The sequence below is a fragment of the Peromyscus californicus genome, unplaced genomic scaffold (assembly GCF_007827085.1).
Source record: "Peromyscus californicus insignis strain IS unplaced genomic scaffold, ASM782708v3 Scaffold_14__1_contigs__length_90479793_seg_2, whole genome shotgun sequence".
Lineage (NCBI taxonomy): Eukaryota > Metazoa > Chordata > Mammalia > Rodentia > Cricetidae > Peromyscus > Peromyscus californicus.
The window spans coordinates 29,845,504-29,867,115 of NW_026294436.1; the positions used below are offsets into that span (position 1 = coordinate 29,845,504).

At 44.5% G+C, this 21,612-nt stretch overlaps 1 protein-coding gene across 1 annotated transcript; it reads left to right on the top strand.

The window, feature by feature from the left end:
• The first annotated feature begins 7,219 nt into the window (after positions 1-7,219).
• On the top strand, positions 7,220-18,741 carry Glrx2 (glutaredoxin 2). Its single transcript, XM_052737119.1, has 4 exons — positions 7,220-7,427; positions 10,502-10,565; positions 15,099-15,275; positions 16,711-18,741. Exons 1-4 carry the CDS (start codon positions 7,330-7,332, stop codon positions 16,843-16,845), a joined length of 474 nt encoding a protein of 157 aa, XP_052593079.1. The 5' UTR covers positions 7,220-7,329; the 3' UTR covers positions 16,846-18,741.
• Positions 18,742-21,612: the final 2,871 nt, after the last annotated feature.

Consider the following 21,612-nt stretch of genomic DNA (forward strand, 5'->3'; position numbering starts at 1 on the left):
TGTAGGGTTCACAACTAGCTAGTACTATTTGGTTTTGGTTTTATGTGAAGTAAGTTGGTGTAAACTAAAATTATTTTTGTTTGTTTATTCATTTTGCAGAGCTGGAAATCGGACCCATGCCTTGTGCATGCCAGGTAAATGCTTTGCCATGAAGCTTTAACTCCAGACAAAAGTGTTATTGTGGACATTGTTTAATACGACTTTGTGAAATATGAAAATATCTAGGAAACCATAGACTGTATACATAGAAATAAATGAGGGGTTCCTATGGAAGGAATTCACTTTATATTAAGATAGATAAGTAAAGAATGAAAACATATATAATGATAAGAATTATTAAATGGCTGGGGCTAAAGGAGTTGGGTTGGTGGTCAAGAGCGCCGCTGCTGTTGCAGAGGTCGCAGGTTTGATTCCCAGGACCCACATGGCAGTTCACAACCATCTCTAACTCCAGTCCCAGGGGGTCTGATGTGCTCTTCTAACCTCCAAAGGCACCAGGCACACATATGGTGCAGAAACATATAGGCAAGCAAAACACTCATACATATCGAATAATAAATCAATCCCCAAAGAATGTCTTAAAAAGAATTATAAAATGGAAAAAAAATTATTGAATGTTTTGTCACTATCACTAAAGGAAAAAATATTTTGAGGTTTTACTCATAGTAGTAAAGTTTTAGTTTGGGAATTACACAGATCTCAGATCTCTTTCTTTCTCTTTTTCTCTTCTCCCTCTCCCTCTCTGTCTCTCCCTCCCCTCCCTCCCGTTTCCCTGTTTGTGTGATTGTTTGTGTGTGTGTGTGTGTGTGTGTGTGTGCACATGTATTTGGATGAACTCTCCAGTGTGTGCATGCACATACAGAGGCCAGAACTCAATGTTGAATGTCTTCCTCAGTTGCTCCCCAGCTTATTTTTGAGATAGAGTCTCTCACTGTATACGGAGCTTGCCCTTTGGGCTAGACTGGCTGGCCAGTAAGCACTGGAGACCCACCTGTCCGCCCCTCCAGCAGTGGGGTTACAGAAGCATGCCACTAGCTCAGCTTTTGTGTGGGCGCCGGGAATCCGAATTCCCCTGCCCATGTTACTCCCTGAGCCATCTTCCCATCTGACCACACAACTTTCTAATTTCAAGACTCATTTCACATATGCTCACCATTATTCTACTTGATCTTTCAGTTCATAAAAATCCATAATCTCTTATGTTCTATAAATGCCACGTCTATAACCCAACATTAAATGAGGATAATGAAGTGTTGAGCAATTACTGCATCCCAATCGAAACACCTCCTTCTGTAGTAAGGAGGGAGGGTCAGAAGACTCAGGAAGTAAATAAAACTTGGTAGTGCAAACATTTCATCTTAGCAGCACTCCGGGAGGCAGAGACAGGTGGATTTCCACGAGTTCAAGCCAGCCTGGTCTACGTAGCTCTGGACCAGCCAAGGCTGCATAGTGAAACCCTGTCTCCAAATCAAAACAAAACCCCAACCAAACAAAAAACCCCAAACAACAACAAAAAGGCTCAGGAAGCTCCAGAAATGTACAAGACTCTTAAGCCCTTGCCACTCCCTCCCCCAGGGTTAGAAAAGCAGAGAACAACCCCTGCCGAGAGGAAGCTTTCCTGAAGGCCAAGCCGTCTATGAATTGTGCCAGGAGCTGTAGGAATGCAGCTTTTCTGAGCTGTCATCCCCCGCAGCCTTTCCTCACTCATGCCTCCCTGAGTAACCCCCCATCTGTGCTCTTGTAAGTAACTCCAATAAACTGGTAAATTAGGCCACACTTGGGTGTGGCTTTGTCTGTCATCAGTACCCCACTCTGGGGTGAACAGATCTGTATCTCCCCAAGAAAAAGTGAAATGACGCAATTTGCACCTGAGCGGAGATGAGAACTAGCGATGAGCTGGACAGGACGGACTTCATGGCCCCTGATTGGGTGGCCAGATATACAACTAAGATGACTAAAGTGTCTACAGAGGCAATCCTGATCCACGGAACCAAGTCTAAGACATCTGAGAGTTGAGTGTCCTTTCTGAGAATCCCAGGGTAGCCATCTTCCTCCAGCTGGTATGGGAAGCATGCCTTGTTGAGAAATGGGGCCTGCCACTCAAGAAGTACGGCAACACCAGCAAAGTGGTGCACGAACCAGAGAATACATTGCCGTTTCTAAGAGGAGAATGTTGGGGACCAGGTCATAAGCAGGCAATGAAAGCTGTTGATTGGCCTTTGCAGTGAACAATAAGACATGTAATAGAAGCAAAGGTGTCTGCACAGGAAGAATTTGCCCATGTTAAGGGGGGGATGCAACCCAAAAAGAGATGTAGATTCTCTTCTGTGCTTTGATCTTTGATTTAGCTGTGAAAGTATAAAAAGAGGATGAAGTAGAGATGATGTTGGATTATCCTTTTGGTATAGTGTCCTTCCACCCCGTGTGTGTATTTGTGTGTGTGTGTGTGTGTGTGTGTGTGTGTGTGTGTGTATGTATGTATGTAGATACTCATGGAGGCCAGAAGAAGGCATCTGTGGTGCTTTGAAAGAAAATTGCCCCTATAGGGAGTGGCACTGTTAGGAGGTGTGGCCTTGTTGGAGTGGGTGTGGCCTTGTTGGAGGAAGCGTGTCACTGTGGGGGTGGGCTTTGAGGTCTCCTGTGCTCAGGCTACTTTCAGTGTCACAGTTGCTTCCCGTTGCTTGTGGATGAAGATGTACAACTCACAGCTCCTTCTCTAGTATGTCAGCCTGCACTCACTCCCTCATGCTCCCCACCATGATGAAAATGGACTATACCTCTGAAACCATAAGCTAGCCCCAATTAAATGTTTTCCTTATAAGAGTTGTAGGTGTTGGGCTGGAGAGATGTTCCTCCACAGGACCTGGGTTCAATTCCCAGCACCCACATGGTAACTCACAACTGTCTGTACCTCCAGTTCCAGGGGACCTGACAGCCTTACACAGACATACATGCAGGCAGAACACCAATGCACATAAAATAAAAATAAGTAAGCTATTTAAAAAAAAAAAAAGAGTGGTATTGGTCCTGGTGTCTCATTGCAGCAATAGAAACCCTAAGACAGTATCAGATCTCCTGGAGCTGGAGATACGGGTGGTTTGTGAGATACCCTACGTGTGTGCTGGGAACTGAACCCTTGTCATGGGGGTTCTGACCATAGAACAATCAAGCCAGCAATCAGACACGGGGAGGAAACTCAGCTTTATCACTTGCAGGCATGGACCAAAGCTTATGATTGTCCAGGAGCTCCTCATGATTTTTCCCACAGGTGTTGTTGGTAGGTGTGACCAGTGTGACCACCTGAGGATACTGTCTGAGTCCCATGCCCCTTGACGAGAATTTCCACCACAGTTAGACATGTTTACAGGAACAGACACTACAGGAAAAATGTTTTCAGGTAATAATAAAAAACATTCCTTTCTTAGCAAATAGGATCTGTCTTGTGACCTTCAACCAGATAGCTGTGGTAATCGTTTTCCAGGCAGCTTCTTGCAAGTGTTTGTTTTTCCAAGGTAAGAGGCAGGGGCTTTAAATAAGCCATCAGCACACTAGAATGAAATGTTAACAGTCTACTTTTTACTTAATCCTACAGTTTCTAGGCAAGGATTGCTATTAGGTTTTCACAATAAGAGAGTTAATTTGGTTTTTGTTAGGTGCATCTGTACAGATGTCTCTGTGTGTATTTCCTTCTTTGGTATGAAGCAGGAGGAAACAGTACAAGTTAGATTAAGGTGATGAGTCCTTCTTGGGATCCAAAAACTCGACCAACAGGAAGAATCAGACAGTGGAGAGGGACAGAGTGGGGCAGATGTGGGAGAAGATAGCCCTCAGATCTGACCTTTAGTATATTTTCCTTTCCATGGAAAGGAAAATCCATGACTCACCCTGAAGATGGGAACCTTCACAACTAGTGCTGGAGGCTATGATAAGCAGGAAGTAGTCGGCATCTGAACTGCTTGAACTGGAGGAAAGGTTTTTTGATTTCTGTTTTTAAATCATTATCACGTTTATTTGCTTTAGTGTGTGCACCACACATGAGGAGATCAGAGGACAACCTGTGTGAGTCAGCTCCTTGCACCCTTTGGATCTTGGGGATGGAACGCAGGTCATCAGGCTTGGCAACAGGACCTTTACCCATGGAGTCATCTTGCTAGCCCTGGGGGAGTGTAACTTTGTAACAATGACCAAAAGAGTCTCTCATGAGGCTGTGGGCCAAGGAGGCCAAGGAGGATAGTTCTGAGTGCTGTAAAATAGAGAAACAAAGTTGTCCATTTTAGAGACAAAGGTTCTGGATAAGAGTTTAATTGGTTATTAGGAGGACCCTGTAATAGGTAAGAGCTGAGGGATGCAGGGAGAACCTGGCAGCCAGGTCTGCTTTGCTATGTTAAATAGTCATCTCAGCCATTTGTCCCAGGATTGAAACCCAACCTATACAGAGTAGAGTACATCTTGAAGGGATTGGCCTCTGAGCCATCTCTCTGGCCTGCAAATCGATGTGTTTTTGTTTGTTTGTTTTGTTTTTGTTTTTTTGAGGTAGGGTTTCTCTGTGTAGCCTTGGCTGTCCTGGGACTCACTCTGTAGACCAAGCTGGCCTCGAACTCATAGAGACCTGACCGCCTCTACCTCCTGAGTGCTGGGATTAAAAGCATGCGCCACAGTCGCTTGATGTTTTAATGCATACAGACTTTATACAGTAACTATAGCAACCGAGCTAATTAACATATCCATCATTCCTAAGAGCTACGTTTGTTTTCTGTTGGTGAGAAAATTTGAGAGTGATACCTTCAGCAAATTTCAAGAATACAATACAGTATTGTTAACTATACTTATAGTGCTGTGTGTTAGATATCTAAAATTAATTTGTATTGTATAAGTAACACTCTACCCTTTCAGTAAAATCTCCAAACTGCCCCTCCTCTAGCTGGCAGTAACTATCATTCTCTTCTCTGCCAAAATCCTCCTTCTCCTTTTCTGTGTGTTTTTTTTGAGGCAGGGTTTCTCTCTGTAGTCCTGGTGCACCCTCTGTAGACCAGGCTGACCTCAGCCCCAGAGATCTTCCTGCCTCCCATGTGCTAGGACCACTGCTGGGCCCCAATAACCTTCTTAGGTTGTTGAAGTCATCACTGTTGGTCCAAACTGACCACCCAAAATGACAGTGCTGGTGACAGTGTCCTAACAGAAGGAATCTGACCATGTGTCCTAAATTCAGCTTTTGTTTACCAGGAACCTGACTTAATCTGCCTCCAAAGGTCAACTACCTTAGGCAAGGTAATCTAGTTCCCTCTCAAACAGAACAGCCTGTATCAGCTCAAAGGCCCCCCACCTGGCTGACTGTCATAAAATTTGCTTGTTTTTCCGCCAGTTTGCTCACCCCACACCCCCACAGTCTTAGTTATTTCATTACCAATAAACTTTTCTCTCTAGCTATGGAACGACCAGTTGGTGGTCTCACTGAGCCCACCCTTACTATCAAAGTGTAGACAAAAAGTATCATTCTTAAAGCTAACTCATAAAACACGGGAAGTTGAAAAGCATTGGTCTAGCACAACATATTATGCTTAAATGCAAGTATGCTGTTAGTACTTGCGTTCTGAGATTTGGTTTTGGAGATGATTTCTCGGTGAAGCCCTGGCTGTCCTAGAACTCTCTTTGTAGACCAGGCTGGTCTCTAACTCACCGAGATCTACCTGTCTCTGCCTCCCGAGTGCTGGGATTAAAGGCGTGTGCCACCACCATCGACTGTCTCATTCTGAGATTTTTTTTTAAAAGAGCAATTGCCCCCTAAAAATCCCATCTACAGTATATTAAGTTGTGCAAGAGGCAAGGTGATGCATGTTGTTCCAGCATTTTAGAGATAGAGGCAGCAGGAGAATGACAAATTTGAAGGCAACTTGGGGCTAAACAGTGTATCTTTGGAGAGAAAGGGAGGGTAATTATGTTGTAACATTGTTTCGCTTGAGACAAGAAGTAAAATCGTACTTCAAAAGTCCTACTTCAAAACAAAAAACATGGGCCGGGCGGTGGTGGCGCACGCCTTTAATCCCAGCACTCGGGAGGCAGAGCCAGGTGGATCTCTGTGAGTTCGAGGCCAGCCTGGTCTCCAAAGCGAGGCGCAAAGCTACACAGAGAAACCCTGTCTCGAAAAACCAAAAAAAAAAAAAAAAAACAAAAAACATAGGAACTTTCTTAAGTAGCTATCTCTTGGTAAAATAAAAACTCTAAAATTATGGATAGCAAACTTTAATTTTAAAGGTAAATTTGGACTTAAGAAAAAGCACGTTTTGCCCTTTGGAGCTCGTTGTTTTTGCAACTAACTTTTTATTCTTTTATGAATTAATGAAATACAGACCATCATAAACAATGGTAAACAGAAGTTCTAATTTTGTTCCTTGGCCAAATGAGTCTTAACTTTGGGTTCAGCATGACGGTTCAATAAAGGTATGGATAATTCCAACAATTTTTATAATTTTAGACAGACCATTTGACCTATGGCTTTAACAGTTTCAGTGTCCTCAGTAAATAAAACTAACGACCGACTCCCCTGCATTTGTCAAGAGCCGCACAAAGGGTATTATTACCATCACTGAGTGGCTTGGGCAGTTTTGTCATCCGTAGCTGTGGCAGTCATGGCTGTCAAAGCCATGATGAAATATCTCTGGGCTAGTTCGTTTCCTAATTTCAGTTTATTTTAAAAAAAAAACACCATCTTGTTTTCTTCGGGAAGAACGTTCAACATTGGATGGCCTTCGTCTTTTACTTTCTGAGTGTAAAATCCATCCTCCTCATGGACTCCTTATCAATAACTTAATTTTAAGATGACATTCCGGCCCTCCTTTCGCATCACAAACCTGTCGGACAGGACAGGAGGCGGTGACTGAGCTACCACCCTCAGGTGAACACGCGGGCACCACCCTGCGGGGAGAACTTTTTCTTCTGGTTCTCCGCAGAGCCTTTTTTTTTTTTTTTTTAAACCCCGAATGCTGGAGCGCGGGGCTCGGGAGAACTCGGCAGAGATCGGAAGAACTCGGCCGGCAGGTGAGCGCCCGGCTCCTCGGCGGCGGCGGAGCGTGTGAACCTGCCGGCCCCGGGGGCGCGCGGGCTCCGGGGCGCGCAGGCTCGGGGGCGCGCGGGCTCCGGGGCGCGCAGGCTCGGGGGGGCGCGCGCGCGCGCGCCAGAGCGGGAAGCCAGGAAGCACGGCGGCGCCCCGAGCCCGGCGGTGGCGCGGGCAGCCCGGCGGGGCGGGGCGAGGCCTCCGGAGGGCCGGGCTCCCGGCATCGTGGTCGCGCTCGCCCGCGGCTCTGCCCGCGGCTGCCGTCGGGACGCTTGGCCATGTCCTGGCGCCGCGCGGTTTCGCCGGGGAGGTGGCTGGTGGCGAGCGGGAGCAGCTTGGCGTGGTGGCGCAGCGCGGCGGGAGCTGCGGGCTCGGGGTACGCGGCGGGCTGGGCCTGCGTGGCCCGTGGGACCCTGCGGTAGTGTTAGTGCGGACCTTCCCCCGGGGAGCCCGAGCCGGGTTTTGGGGGACACACACACCAGACCCCCCTAGTTGGAGCTTCACATACACAGGGGGTGGTTTTTGGCGCGGTGTAGACGTGGGCGACCCTGAAAAAGATATTCCCTGCTGTGGGAACTTATCTAACCAGTCGTTCTTATTTTGATGGTAAATGTCTTGGCTGTCCTGTCGCAGGAAGTAAATATGACTGTTGCTTCTAAGTGGCCAAAGCTTTGCAGCTAATAACTCTGGCGTCCTGTAGATGTGGTTTCTGGTTTGATGGGAGTGTTGCTATCCTTGGCTTCCTTCCTTGGCATACCCTGGGCCGACACACCAGCTTTGGCCTAGGCGGTTCTCAAGACATCTCAGCGTGTGCCCCAGAGCATCCAGTCCTCCACTGTCTTCCAGAGACTTCCCTTCTGAAAGCGCCAATCACGTGATGTTAACTCTGACAGGTCCTTAGAGTTGTTTTCTATTAGATATGTCGGAGTATATGTTTCCTGCTTTGCCCATCTACCACCTCTTAGTAGGTGTTCCGTAAATGGAGCATGACTAGTTGGTGCTTTACCAGTGTTGAGGTGGAGTGTTTATGGTGCATTTACTCTATACCTGCCCCTTTCCTTAATAGGAAAGCTCAACTAGAAATTGATGGGCCTGCCTCAAGAAAAGGTAGGGGGGCCTTTTTGGAACTTTTTCCTTTGGCAGGGAAAGGAGTAATATTTCAGAACGTGCCTTGACCCTCTCATTTTCTTAGAAAAAATTCATCCGCTGTAAATGCCGCATAGGTTTGAGGAGGAGGTAAATGCTAGATTAGAGATGAAAAAAAACCAAACTTGTTTCCGGAGTTGAAAACCCACATAGACTGGGTTGATGCCATCCAGGGGCTCCTCCAGGCCAAGGCCACCTAGTTCCCCTACTACTTTGGACTTCACACACTCAGCAGCTTTTTTTTTTTTTTCCTCTCAAAGTTGCCTCCTCCAAAGTAGGGCAGAGTCTTCCAAGCCTCCCGCTTGCTCCTCCCCTCTCTGTATCTGGTATAAGCGCACAAGTGCTTTTGTTTGAGTGGTTTCTTGTGAATCTCTTGGAGAACAAGGAACAATGACGACAAACGCACATTTAGTTGCAGTGAGTCCTGTCTCTCATCTCTGCTGTAATGGGACGCGATGCTTGTTGCAGTTTATTTGAAGCTTTCCAGGGCGACCGCGTAGAGTAGAAATTCATCATCCATGAGCAACGTGCACTGGAAAAGGCCATTTCAAGGGGATTCCCTCAAAAACAGGACTGAAACTTCATACTATGATTTAAGGCATGCGTTGACTGGGTCCTTTACTTTTTAAATTTAAAATAGCTTACTTTTATACTTAACACAATTAAAGTTTCTATAAATATACGGAATAAAATAAAATAAGGAATAAGTTGCTTTTATGGAAGGAGAAATTTTTTTTCTTTAATTGTAAGTTTATTTTTAAACGGCATGGTGATGCACACTTTTAATCCCAGCATTTGGGAGGCAGAGGCAAGAGGATCTTTGAGTTCCAAGTCAGCCTGGTCTACATAGAACCTGTCTCAAAAATAAAAAGACAAAAAACAAAAAAAAATCCTACCACAAAAAGGTATGATGGCACATGCTTTTAATGCCAGCACTTGGGAGGCGGTGACCAGTAGATCTGGCCAGCCTGGTCTACAAAGCAAGTTCCAGGACAGCCAGGGCTACAGAGAAACCCTGTTTTGAAAAACAAACAAACAAAGATATTAAAAACCATTTGAACTTTAAATTATTTATCTTACCCTTAATCCTTAGATATTTGAGCAGTTCTCCTTTGTAGCACCCGCCCTTTGGAGAGATTAGTAGTTTGCATCATGTCTAATTTGCTCCAAGAATGTTGTCAGGCCTTACTAGTTTATCAAGAAAAAGAAGAGAAAGAGGGAAAAGCATTGTAGAATCAACAGAAAGACTTGATAATTCACTGGCCGGTGTTTTGATAGATATCCCTGTCCAGTGGATACTTTTTATTTATTTGAGACAGGATCTCTTTACATAGTCCTGGAACTCACTGTATAAGCCAGGCTGGCCTCAACTCACAGAACTCCGCCTGCCTCTGCCTTCCAAGTGCTGGGATCAAAGGTGGACGCCACCACACCTGACTCAAATACTTTTTCTAAGCTCTAGGCTTTGGATAACAAATGCTGAGGTCCCCATAATCAGGAGCTAATCGTCATGTCAAGTATTATTGACATTTACCATGTGTAGGATACGGTTTTGCTTTCTGTGTATGTCAGCTCATTTCATCTTCACAAACCCCTGTGAGTGCGAGTTATTCTTTTTCCTACTTGTGGATTGAGAAGTTGGGAACTGTAGATTAATGCATTGAAAAACCTTTATTCCCTTAGTCTTTGTAGGTTCTTGGTTTCACAGTGGCCACAAAAGTTTTTGTATATTTTTAAAAAGTTATTATTTTTTTATGTGTATGCCACATGTGCGCATGCTTGAAGAGACCAGAAGAGGGCGCCAGATCTCCTAAAGCTAGATTTACAGGTAGTTGGTTATGAGCGAGGTTGATGTGGGTTCTGGAAACCGAACCTGGGTCTCCTGCAAGAGCAGCAAGTGCTCTTAACTGCTGAGTCGTCTCTCTAGGGCCCCCCTCTCCCCACACCATTTTGTATGTTTTCAGAAGAAATGCCGAACACATTTTATTGCCATTGGTCAGGCCTTCATTAGGGCAGAATATCTGGTATTTGGTGATTATGAATTTACTTATGAATAAGACTGTACTGAACTTTAGACATAGAGGTTGGTTTTACCAGGTAAAATTTATTGAAAGGCTACATCGATAAGCCCACAGGTCCTGTTGGTGTTGGCAGACAAGTACTTGTGGACTGGTATTGTGTACTGATAAAACTTTTCCCCCACTTTGTTTATTTGGACCTATTTGTACTTAAGGTTGTTTCTACTGGAACCCATGTGATAGAGGGTCACTTCATTAACTGGGCTGGTCTTTTCCTTTCTTTTAGGATGGGAAACAGCACATCCTCATCTGTGGAGAAGTCAGCAACTACTCCTGTGAACCAGATCCAAGTGAGTGATGGGAGTGGTGGAGGAAGAAATGTCTCATACATTTAACACACTGACTGTGTCCAGACTTAACATAGTTTGGAAAATACGTCACTAAATTAATACGTTTATTAATTTTGCTCTCAAAATTATCCTTGTGACAAGTCCTGTATCATTTTTTTTCTGTTAAAGTTTCTGGTTTATTGTTTATGCTTTCTTTTTGTGTGAGAGTGTGGTTTGTGTGTGTGTGTGTGTGTTATACACGTGGCTGTATGCATGTGTGGAGGCCAGAGGTGGTATGTCCAGTGTCCTGTTCTATCGTTATCTGCCTTATTCCCTTCAGAGAGTCTCTCTCACAGAGCCTGGAGTTAGGCTGGTGGTAACTGAGCCCCTGCCATTCTGTCTCTGCCCTCCCTCTCGCCCTTCCCTCCCAGTGCTACAGTTACAGGTATGTGTGTGGCCACCGATGGCTTTATACATGGATGCTGGGATCTGAACTCAGGTTCTCATGTTTGTGCCGTGGGCATTCTGACCTGCCGAGTCATCTCTCTAGACCCTTCCCCCTTTTGTTTTAACACTACTGGAGATTGTATCTAGGTTGTCCTGAATTGCTAGACACATTTCTACCACCAAGTTGCCTCTGTTTATCTTTTCACTTTTTTTTTTTTTTTTTTGAGGAAAGGTCTCCCTGAGTTGCCTAGGCTAACTGTAAACTGCTCTAACTCAGGCTACTCTTTGTTTTTTTATTTTCATTTTATGTGCATTGATGTTTCGCCATGGGTGTCAGGTCCCCCAGAACTGTTGTGAGCTGCCATGTGGGTGCTGGGAATTGAACCCAGATCCTCTGGAAGGGCAGTTAGTACTCTTAACCACTGAGCCATCACTCCAGCCATTGCTCCAGCCCCCATCAGGGCTACTCTTGAACCTACAGTGTTGTCTTGACTTCTGCATAAGTGGGATTCCAGGTCTGTCCTGTCAGGCCTGGCTAAAATTTATTCCTTTTTTTTAAAGTTTTTATTTTATTTTACACAAAAATGTATTTAAGTAACTTGTTATATAAAAATCAAACATAAAATTTTATCAGTAAGTCCAACTCATCTCTAACGGGCAGTGCTTGTATTTGGGAAAACTAAACTAAAATATGTACATATTCCTAACACTTGTAAGCACAACTGAAGAGCTACGGAACTCACAGAATTCTAGATTTACAGCTGGAGCTTCCATAAATTTATCTTAGTCAAGTGTTCGGTGCTAATTATGAACACTGTTAAGCCAAAAGCAAGAAAAAGGGTGGGAAATGACCTGTTTCTAGACCTTTATGACAAATACTTCTCTAAGATAGAAAAAGGAATATAACATTTACTTAAGTGACCAAGATTTCTTATTGGATCCCTGTCATCTTTGGCACCTTAGTCCAGCCTGGTGCAAGGCAGTGTGCATGTGATCAGGAAGCCTGCGTGTGTCTCACCAGAGCCTTGCTAACTGGAGTTGTGTGGTCTTGCTCAAAGTAAGGAAGCAGTATTAGCAACAGTTGCAAGCGCCTTCCACACATAGCCCAAGACCTTCTGTTGAAATGTATTCCTGAAAGGCTCTATCACCCCTGCTTCAAAGGTGTTCCTCACATCAGGGAGGAGGGGGAGTAGATCATCACACACGTCATGTACGGGATCATCACAATGAAGTTTCCAAGTCCTGTTTTGTATTTTGAACGACACCCATGGCAGTGGTCAAGCCATCTTATTCCAGAAAAGACTTCACACCACAGTAAGCAACTTTTCAAAAATGTGCTCTCGCCGTCTTCCTTTTTCTAAAGTGTATTTATTCCTAATGACATCCACCTATGAGTTTGGAGTTTTCATTGTTTTATTTTTTTCATCACGCCTGTTCTAAGTCCACTGTTGATCCCTCAGAGTCAGCGGTTCAGAGCCAGGGTTACCGTGCGGCTTTGGCATGGGCAAGTATTTAACAGCTTTCTGCCCCCAACTAACAACCTACTGTGCAATGATTATTCCATAAATTATTCTCTTAGGGATGCTATACATGGCTGTATTCTCTGGTTTTCTTCTTTCTCTCACTGCCGATCTTCATTAATTCTGCCTCAGAAACTTTGTGTTAAGCCGGATGTGGCGTCATTTGCCTGTCATCCTAGCACTTGGGAAGCAGAAGCAAGAGGAGAGAAAATTCAAGGCTCCTTTGGACACTACATCTGAGATCCCTCTTTCTAAACAGAAACAGCCCCCATCCCCCGAATTCCTCTTATCCATATATATTTTTCTTCTCTTCCAGCCCAGGAGGCATATCTCTGTCTTCTTCACTGTCTTCTGCATACATTTTGTTGCTGCTCTGGACGGAGGGTGTAGCTCAGTGGTAGAGCATCATCAGCCTAGCATATGCAGGGTCCGGGGCTTTGCTCCCCAGCATCACACACAGGGAAGCCGAGCTCCTTTTGGCTAACCTCACTCTCTTTTGAATATACAGCAGCACTGCCAGAAACTTCTCGTGTGGGGCGTTCTCTATTTTAAAATACGAAGACAGCACCATGGCACATTTGGGGAGGACGAGCCTGAGAGAGAATGAGGAGCGTCTGCGAACACCCCCCCCCACCCCCACCCCCCCCCACCCCCCCCCCCCCGGCACTGTCATCCTGTGGTACTGTCCACTCACTTTGGAATCTCTTCACTGGTGCTTCTGTGCCACGGGAGCACTCAGCGTGCTCATCTCCTTAAGTCTAAAGGAGAGGCTCAGCGTGCCTCTAACCCGAATGGCATGGTGGAAGCTTTTTGGCTTTGGGTGTGATGTGGAGTTTCAGGAACTCCACATCAAGTGCAATGAACCTGTCAGCTGTAGCTGAAGTTTTCCCACAGACCCCACAGCTGCTTATAAAATAATCACGCAGAAGCTTATATTAATTACAACGACTCGGCCATTAGCTCAGGCTCACTACTGACTAGCTCTTACACTTAAACTCAGCCCATTTCTGCTAATCTATGTGTCGCCACGTGTTCCGTGGCTTTACCTGTGTGCCATTACATGTTGCTCCCTGGACGGCAGGCTGGCATCTCCTGACTCAGCCTTCCTCTTCCCAGAATTCTCCTTGTCTGCTTATCCTGCCTGTACTTCATGCCTGGCTACTGGCCAATCAGCATTTTATTCAACCAGTGTATAAAAGCATTATCCCACAGCAGTCAGCCTGTTTTGTTATCTGTAGAACTGATTCATCAGTGCAGTGTGTTATCTTGAATAGTTGACCTCCCTGGGATAGAACTTTAAATTTTAGTGAGCAGGAGAAAGAATGTGAAATAGATCAACCTGCCCACGTCTAGGACTCAGGACACTTTTGACCCCTAAGGGTGAGTATCCGTTCAGAAGCACTGTGTCTGGGTGTTGCACTCTGTGTCTTTGTCTTCATCTTGAAGTCCCTGATGATGCTGGGCCATGGAAAAGCCACCCAGGTAGGTGCTCAGGTGCCATACTTGTCCATTGGAAACCGGTATGGATGCCAGTGCTGTCTGCTCAACTCATTTCATCCCAGTGTTTAGAAGTAAAGAACATAAGAAAACTTCACAGACTGTGCACTTACCAAAGCCTGGGCATTATGGTAAAGACCTGGAGAACAGTGCAACCCTAGTTGGAATCACAGAGCCATTTTGAAACTTGCTTATGACGTCAGCTTCAAACCACTGAACAAGCTTTTCTGGAAGTAGCTTTTCCAGGGTCAGCTGGCAAGCGTCGTCTACCATCATAGTTTTTACTGTATGGAAACGGGGGAGTAAGCTATTGTCCATACCTGGGGAAAGCTGTGCATTTTAAGGAGAAATGACACATTCTTTCCTTGCAATTGAAAGTCATCAGCAGTAAGGAGTAAATGCCTTCTGAGTACTTTGAAACATTTGAGAAGTACAATAGAGATTAAGTATCTGGACCGTAGGGCTGGATTTACCTGGACTCTCATATCTTCTTACTAATCAAGGATAGAAAGTTAAGTTACTTATCTTCCCTGTACCTCAGTTTCTTCACCTGTGCAGTTTAGATAATATAGGATGGACCTTTATTAAGGTTATGGTGAAGTTGAAATGCCTTTTTGATGTTGAGAATATACAGGAGTGTTGGTGGTATAAGAACTGGATGCCACTGGTATTGTTCTCGCACTGCTCTCAGGCACTATTTTTATATGTCTTTGTTTCTTTTTCAAGATTTATTTATTTATTATGTATGTAGTGTTCTACCTGTATGTTTGCCTGCAGGCCAGAAGAGGGCACCAGATCTCATTACGGATGGTTGTGAACCACCACGTGGTTGCTGGGAATTGAACTCAGGACCTCTCGGATGAGCAGCCAGTGCTCTTAACTGCTGAGCCATCTCTCCAGCGCCCTACTTTTTTGTTTCTAGTGGCCAGCTTTTGGAATGAATTATATCCTCAGTCTATAGATACCACAGATAGATGATAGGAACTTAGTTGTGCTCTACACTCCAAAATCACACTCCTTCCACTAATTATGATTTCATTCCAAAAGGTAATATCTAACATGAGAATGTTTTGTTTATTTTTAATTTCAGGAAACAATTTCTAACAATTGTGTGGTGATTTTCTCAAAAACATCCTGTTCTTACTGTTCAATGGCCAAAAAGCTTTTCCATGACATGAATGTCAACTATAAAGTTGTGGAATTGGATATGCTGGAATATGGCAGCCAGTTTCAGGATGCTCTTCATAAGATGACTGGAGGAAGAACTGTGAGTGTACCCCCTCAGCCCTGCTGCCCCTGGTGATGAGCTGGTGACATGCCCGTCCCCAGACACTAGACTTCCCTGCTAGAAAGAGCACACCTGGCATTTCTGTGGGTCTCATGGTGATAAAGACATGGCAGATCTACAAAGGAACCAGGCTCACAGGATAGGAAACAACGGCATAGTTCATTTTAATTTTTATGTTTGCCGTGTGTGTGTGTGTGTGTGTGTGTGTGTGTGTGTGTATGTGAGAGAGAAAGAGAAAGAGAGAGACAGAGAGAGAGCGCGAGCGAGCGCCTGTTGTGGCTAACATAAGGATCCCAAATCAAAAGACTTTATTTACCCTGAATTATGGATAAACAGAATTCTGATCCAGAACAAAGGCTCTAAAAAGCTCCAGTACGATCCACAACATTGGCACCAGCACAGACAACCTTACTGATTGGGCTGCTCAAGTCACATAGCAGCAGCTGCAACCTTGCTGCTTCTTGCCACAGGTTGACAATGACATGCCTTCATCCATGCCTGCCCCAGAACTACACTGTTTTCAAGGGCTTACACATACACACACACACACACACACACACACACACACACACACACACAAGGGGGGGGGGAGGGATGAGGCAGCTCATGGTGCCCTGAGTGCTTGCCCGTGGAATATTAAGGTTCGTTTGGAGGTCTCTGAGGGTAAAATGATCCTCAAGCTCTTGGACAGTGCAGACCAGGCTCAGCCTGCATTCCCCTGTGCTTGTCTGTGTTCAGTGCTCACTGTTCCAGCCTCTGGAAGTTCGTATATTTTTTTCATGATATGAATAGTCCGAAAAGCACTCAATGTTGCCACTTCCCTTCTTGTTTAAAGGTTTGTAGAAGACACTGGGAAACATGTAGAAAGGAATCACATAAACATTATTAATATTTACCTAGCTCTCCCTCCCTCCCCCCTCCCTCCCTTTCTGCCCAAGGACAGTTTTATGCTCCTGGGTCAGGCATGCTGCAAACCTCGGGAGTTGCCTGAAGCAGAATGGAGGAGGAAAGGAAACCTCGAGTGCTGTTTAAACCAGCACAGAGGTCACACACGGAGACAAACAGTCGTACGGTAGGGAAGGAGGCTGTAGAGAAAGTAGGGAAGTTCCAGGTATCAGAAAAATGTGTGCTTAGGATCTGACTGAAAGAAAGAGACATATCAAGGGAAAAGTTGAAGCTTTCTGACTGAGGCCTCTGAAGGACAGGCAGCCCCTGCTGAACCTCATGGCTGGCTCTTTTAAAATGGGCGTGGTGTGTAGGAGGAAGGGCTTTAGAATCCGATTGTCTTGGATTTGAACCCCACCTCTTCTACTATTGCAATTTTGGGAAAGTTACTTTTCCTCATTTCTCTCCAGAATTGGGCTAGTTGTGACCGTTGCAATGAGGCCTCATTTAACTTTGGCTTACTCCACAGGTTCCAAGAGTGTTTGTCAACGGCACGTTCATCGGAGGCGCAGCTGACACTCACAGGCTTCACAGAGAAGGGAAGTTGCTGCCGCTGGTTCATCAATGTAACCTACAGAAGAGCAAGAGGAAAGCCGTGGAATGATGTGGCCATTCACCGGGACCAGCGAAATGTTCGTTAACGCAATTCCGCTTTTTAATTGTTCGAAGCTGTTTTAAGTGTGTGTACTACCTTCCTAAAGACAACTTCAAATACTGGACAATAAATTACCGTGGACCCCCTCATCCTCCTCCTGGCCAGTTTTTGAGCATGAGATGGTCTGTAAAACTGAAGGGGTGGGGTTACATCCAGAGTCAAGAATGGTTATTAGGGATTTATTCATGAATTTTACAACGAAGAGGAAGGAAGCCCTTGAAATTCTTACTCCCTTTAATGTGTGTGAATTAACGTACATTCACTGGCTGTCAGGACTGAGGACTGATGTGTGATTTCTCTAAAATTTAATGTGGTGTAGATGTGCAGTAGGCTGGGATACCATAGCGGGATAGCCTTCCTTGTTATATTGTAGATCATCAGATGGAATGAAGTTTATAGTTGGGAAACCAAACTGCTAATGACTTCATGGTTACAGGGATTTATATATATATTTATATTGACAGAAGGCAAAAAGGTTTCAGTAGAGTGAGGATGAACTTTTCGAAAAGTTCAGAAATGTATTTAGTCATGCTGTCAGTTGGAATGTTCTACCTTTCAGAATGGGTAACAGCTATTGGGAATTTTTTTTGGGGGGGGGCAGAGGTTGGAGATGAGACAGGGTCAGTCTCTAGCCCAGGCTGGCCTCAAACTCCCATCAGTCCTCCTGCCTGTTTCCCAAGCTTGGATTAAATGCTGAGCCACCATGCCCAGCCTGGAAATGTTTAAGGGAACCAGGGTATTAGAGTTTAGACTAAAGGTCCTTGCTATGGTTCGAATGCTCCTCGTCACAGACTTCACGTGTTGGACATGCATGATTACGTCATGATATGGTAAGAGGTGAGGCCTTTAAAAAGTGGTTGATCATGAGGGCAGATAGGTTAGAGCTATATTAAAGATTTAGTTACCACAGAAGGTGGTTCGTAATAAGAGTTTGTCCCCCTTACCTCTCACACACCCACACTCTTAGCCCTCCTCTCCCTGCAGTGTCCTGCTGTAGCAAGAAAATCCTCACTAGATGCCGCTGCCGTAATCTCAAGCTTCCCAGCCTACGAACTCTAACAAGTAAATCCCTTCTTCACAAATTAGTCTCTGGTATTGTTTCAGCCGTACAGATGGAGGAGAGTGCCCCTAAAGTCACTTAAATGTTATCTTACTATTTTCTAACCTGGAAGAAGTAGACTTCCAGAGTGAGGGCTTCAGCTTTCTGGTCAAGATGGCTAAGGAATCAAGGGGAGTTTGGCGGAAGACAGTGGCCTGCTGTCGGTGATCTTTCCTACATGCATCTCAAACATTTGGATACCTTGACACAGCGAGAAGTTAGACTGTTCTCTCCTGGTAGTTCACTTAAGTTGTAATGTTGGTAGGAAAAGAAAATGGCATATTTTTATTCCTTTATTTTGCATTATATCATGAGAAATTTTGCTGTTCTAAAACTCATGTTAGAGAGTAGAGAAAGTTTGTTATGCATGAGAAAGGTAAAAATCGTCACTGTCGCTTTTATTAATTATATTTAGGTATAAGGTCAGAGGCAGGTTACTTAGGTGCATAGCTATACTGACCAGGTGATTATATGGTACTTGGCTTTGAAGAACTTTCTTGTGGTAATCTGACTCTGACCTAGGGCCTGAATGCTTGGCCGGTACCTTACCACTGAACTATACAACTAATCCTTACGAAGAATGTTTCATTAGTTCTTCTTAGACTTGTGGAAAACAGAGCATGAGTGGTACTTGTTTTAAGATGAGCCATTATCAGCAGACGGCTCAAAATCATCGAAGGTAACAGGATGTCTTATCATTTATAATTTTATTTTAAAAAGAAATAAACTCTTCCAGTGTTTACCTAGTAAGTGTTCTGAATTTTATTCTCAATGACTTTAAAAAAAAAACCCAAAAATCAACAACAAAAAAACAAGATTACTTCTTGGGGTCTAGCATTGCATCCAAAGGAATTCATTTGCAAACCAGGACTCTACTCATCAACAGATGCTCAGAGGTGACGGGCTCTCGTCTCACCTCATAGCAGAGGAAAAGGGTCTGTAACAAGAAAGTCTTTGCCTCTGAGTATTTAAAGCGATGAATGTGAGGTGGCTCAGCGGGTAAAGTACTCGCCAAGCAAGCCTGATGATCTGAGTTCAGCCTCTGGGACCCACAGTGGAAAGAGAGAAGTGGCTCCTGAAGGTTGCTCCTGACTTGCCCATGTGTGGACTTGCTCTCACATGGACCACGTGCAGTCTTATGCACGACTGCACAGATAATAAGGAAATGCTGGATACAACTTAGAAACACACACACACACACTGGGCGGTGGTGGCGCACACCTCTAATTCCAGCACTCGGGAGGCAGAACTAGGCGGATCTGTGTGAGTTCAAGGCCAGCCTGGTCTACAGAGCGAGTTCCAGGACAGGCTCCAAAGCTACACAGAGAAACACTGTCTCAAAAAACAAAAAAACAAAACAAAACAAAAAGCCGGGTGGTGGTGGCACACGCCTTTAATCCCAGCACTGGGAGGCAGAGCCAGGCGGATCTTTGTGAGTTCGAGGCCAGACTGGGCTACAGAGTGAGTTCCAGGAAAGGCGCAAAGCTACACAGAGAAACCCTGTCTCGAAAACAAACAAAAAAAGACCCTATTTAAAAAAAAGACACACACACACACACACACACACACACACACACACACACACACACACGATATAGTTTGTGTTTGGGGGGAGGGCTGCATGTGTGTGGAGGTCAGAACAACTCTGGAGTCAGTTCTCTCCTTCTACTGTAACAGGGTTCCAGGGCTAGAAGTCCAGTTATTAGGCTTGTGCAACAAGTGCCCTTTACCCACCGAGCTATTGCTCAGCCTAAAGGATACAATATTTAGCTTTTTTCTTAGGGGGTTATGGTGCTTAGTGGAAAATGGCACCCAGCATGTGCAAGGTCCCTGGTTCAAGCTCCAATACTAACACATGTACACATTCTTTTTGATGCATGGCTAAGCTGGTTTTTAAAGTTGTGGCAGCTGAAGGGGAATCTATAAAAATCCAGGAGCAGGGTAGATTTCCAGAGATGTAAGCAAGCACCGAAGTCAGCGGTAGCCCTAAAGATGATTACCTAGGTGAACGTAGAACTTTAATTTGAACTCTTTCTGCTGCCTGCTTGGGGGAAGGAGACCAGCACAGCACCACAAAATTTACACTGGTAAAACTAAGTGAATTTCTTTGTTTCTTTTTTCTTTTTTTTTTTTTTTTTTGAGACAAGGTTTCTCTGTGTAACATTCCAGGTTGGCCTTGAACTCACTAGGATCCATCTGCCTTTGCCTCTCAAGTGCTGGGATTAAAGGCATGCACCACCACCACCCGGATTTAAGTTAATGTCTTAACCGGTACTTTATTAGAGCAAGGGAAAGAAATGTTAAATCCCTGTGACTTTGCAGGTAGGCGACCGGTTGGACAACCTTTGGTCTTTAGAATGTACTGACAAATGGAGACTGAGTCACCTGGAATGGAGTGCAATATTGAGGAGACAATATGCAAAGGCTACTTTTTTTTTCATATTTAAAAATACATTTTAATATATATTGATAGTAATAAATCTCTCATATCTGAGAGAGATTTATTAGAGTTGCTTACAGGCTATGATCTAGGTATTCTCCCCCAACTGATAGGTCAAGAATCTGGTAGTTTTTCAGTCCACGAGACTGGATATCTCAACAGTTTCAGTCTGCTGTTAGATGGGAGTCCCAGAGGATTCCTGTACAGTTGATGGTTTTCAGTGTGTTGGAATCCCAAAGAAGTAGGTTCTAATACCATCAAAAGAATGCTTCAGCAGCAAGAGAGATGAATTTGCCAGTGAGAGTGAGCAAGCAAAAAGCAAAAGCTTTCTTACTGTATGTCCTATGCCCTTTTATGTGGACTGCTTCCAGAAGGTGTGGCCCAGATTTAGGGTGGGTCTTCCTACCTAAATGATTCAATTAAGAAAATCCCTCACAGACATGACCAGCTGCTTGGGCTTTAGTTGATTTCAGTTGTAGTCGAGTTGACAGGCAAAGGCTACTCTTAATCACAGTGTGTGGGTTTCTTCTGTACCCCTCAGGGTTTTCTAAGTTCCTCACCTGCCTAGCCAAGACATTAGGGGGATGGGGAGACTCCAGGCTAAAATGTTGCTTTTTATTTTGAAGGTCTTGTTCTGTTGCCCAGTCTGACCTTAAACTTGGGTGATTACAGGTGTGTACCACCATACAGGCTTTTGATGTCTATAACACTGACTTCTCCCACTCTCCTTCCCGTACCATATGGCCGTAAAAAGGGTAATGTGAACTTAAAACAAAGCCCAGTTTCAGAAGGTAAAGGTGTTTGCACCAAGTCTAAAGACCCGAGTCCGGTTGGACCCACATAAAGGTGAAGGAAAGGACTACCATGTGCTGTAATGTGCACTCCCCCATCCCTCACATACACTCAAACAGACACTAAAGATTGAAAAGCCTTTGCACTTTGATAAAATCCAACTTCTTGATTCTGTGATGGAACTTGGTTGGAAATGAATCCGAAACTACACATACCTTATGCACATGCAGCTAGAGACAAAAGGACAATGTTAATTATGGAAAGCTAATTTTTTTTATCTTTTGAATTGTAACAGATGGCTTCAGGGTTTTACATATAAGGCATATTATAACCTTAAAATTCATGTTTCTTAAAAGGATAAAAAGACAGTTATTTGATATGCATA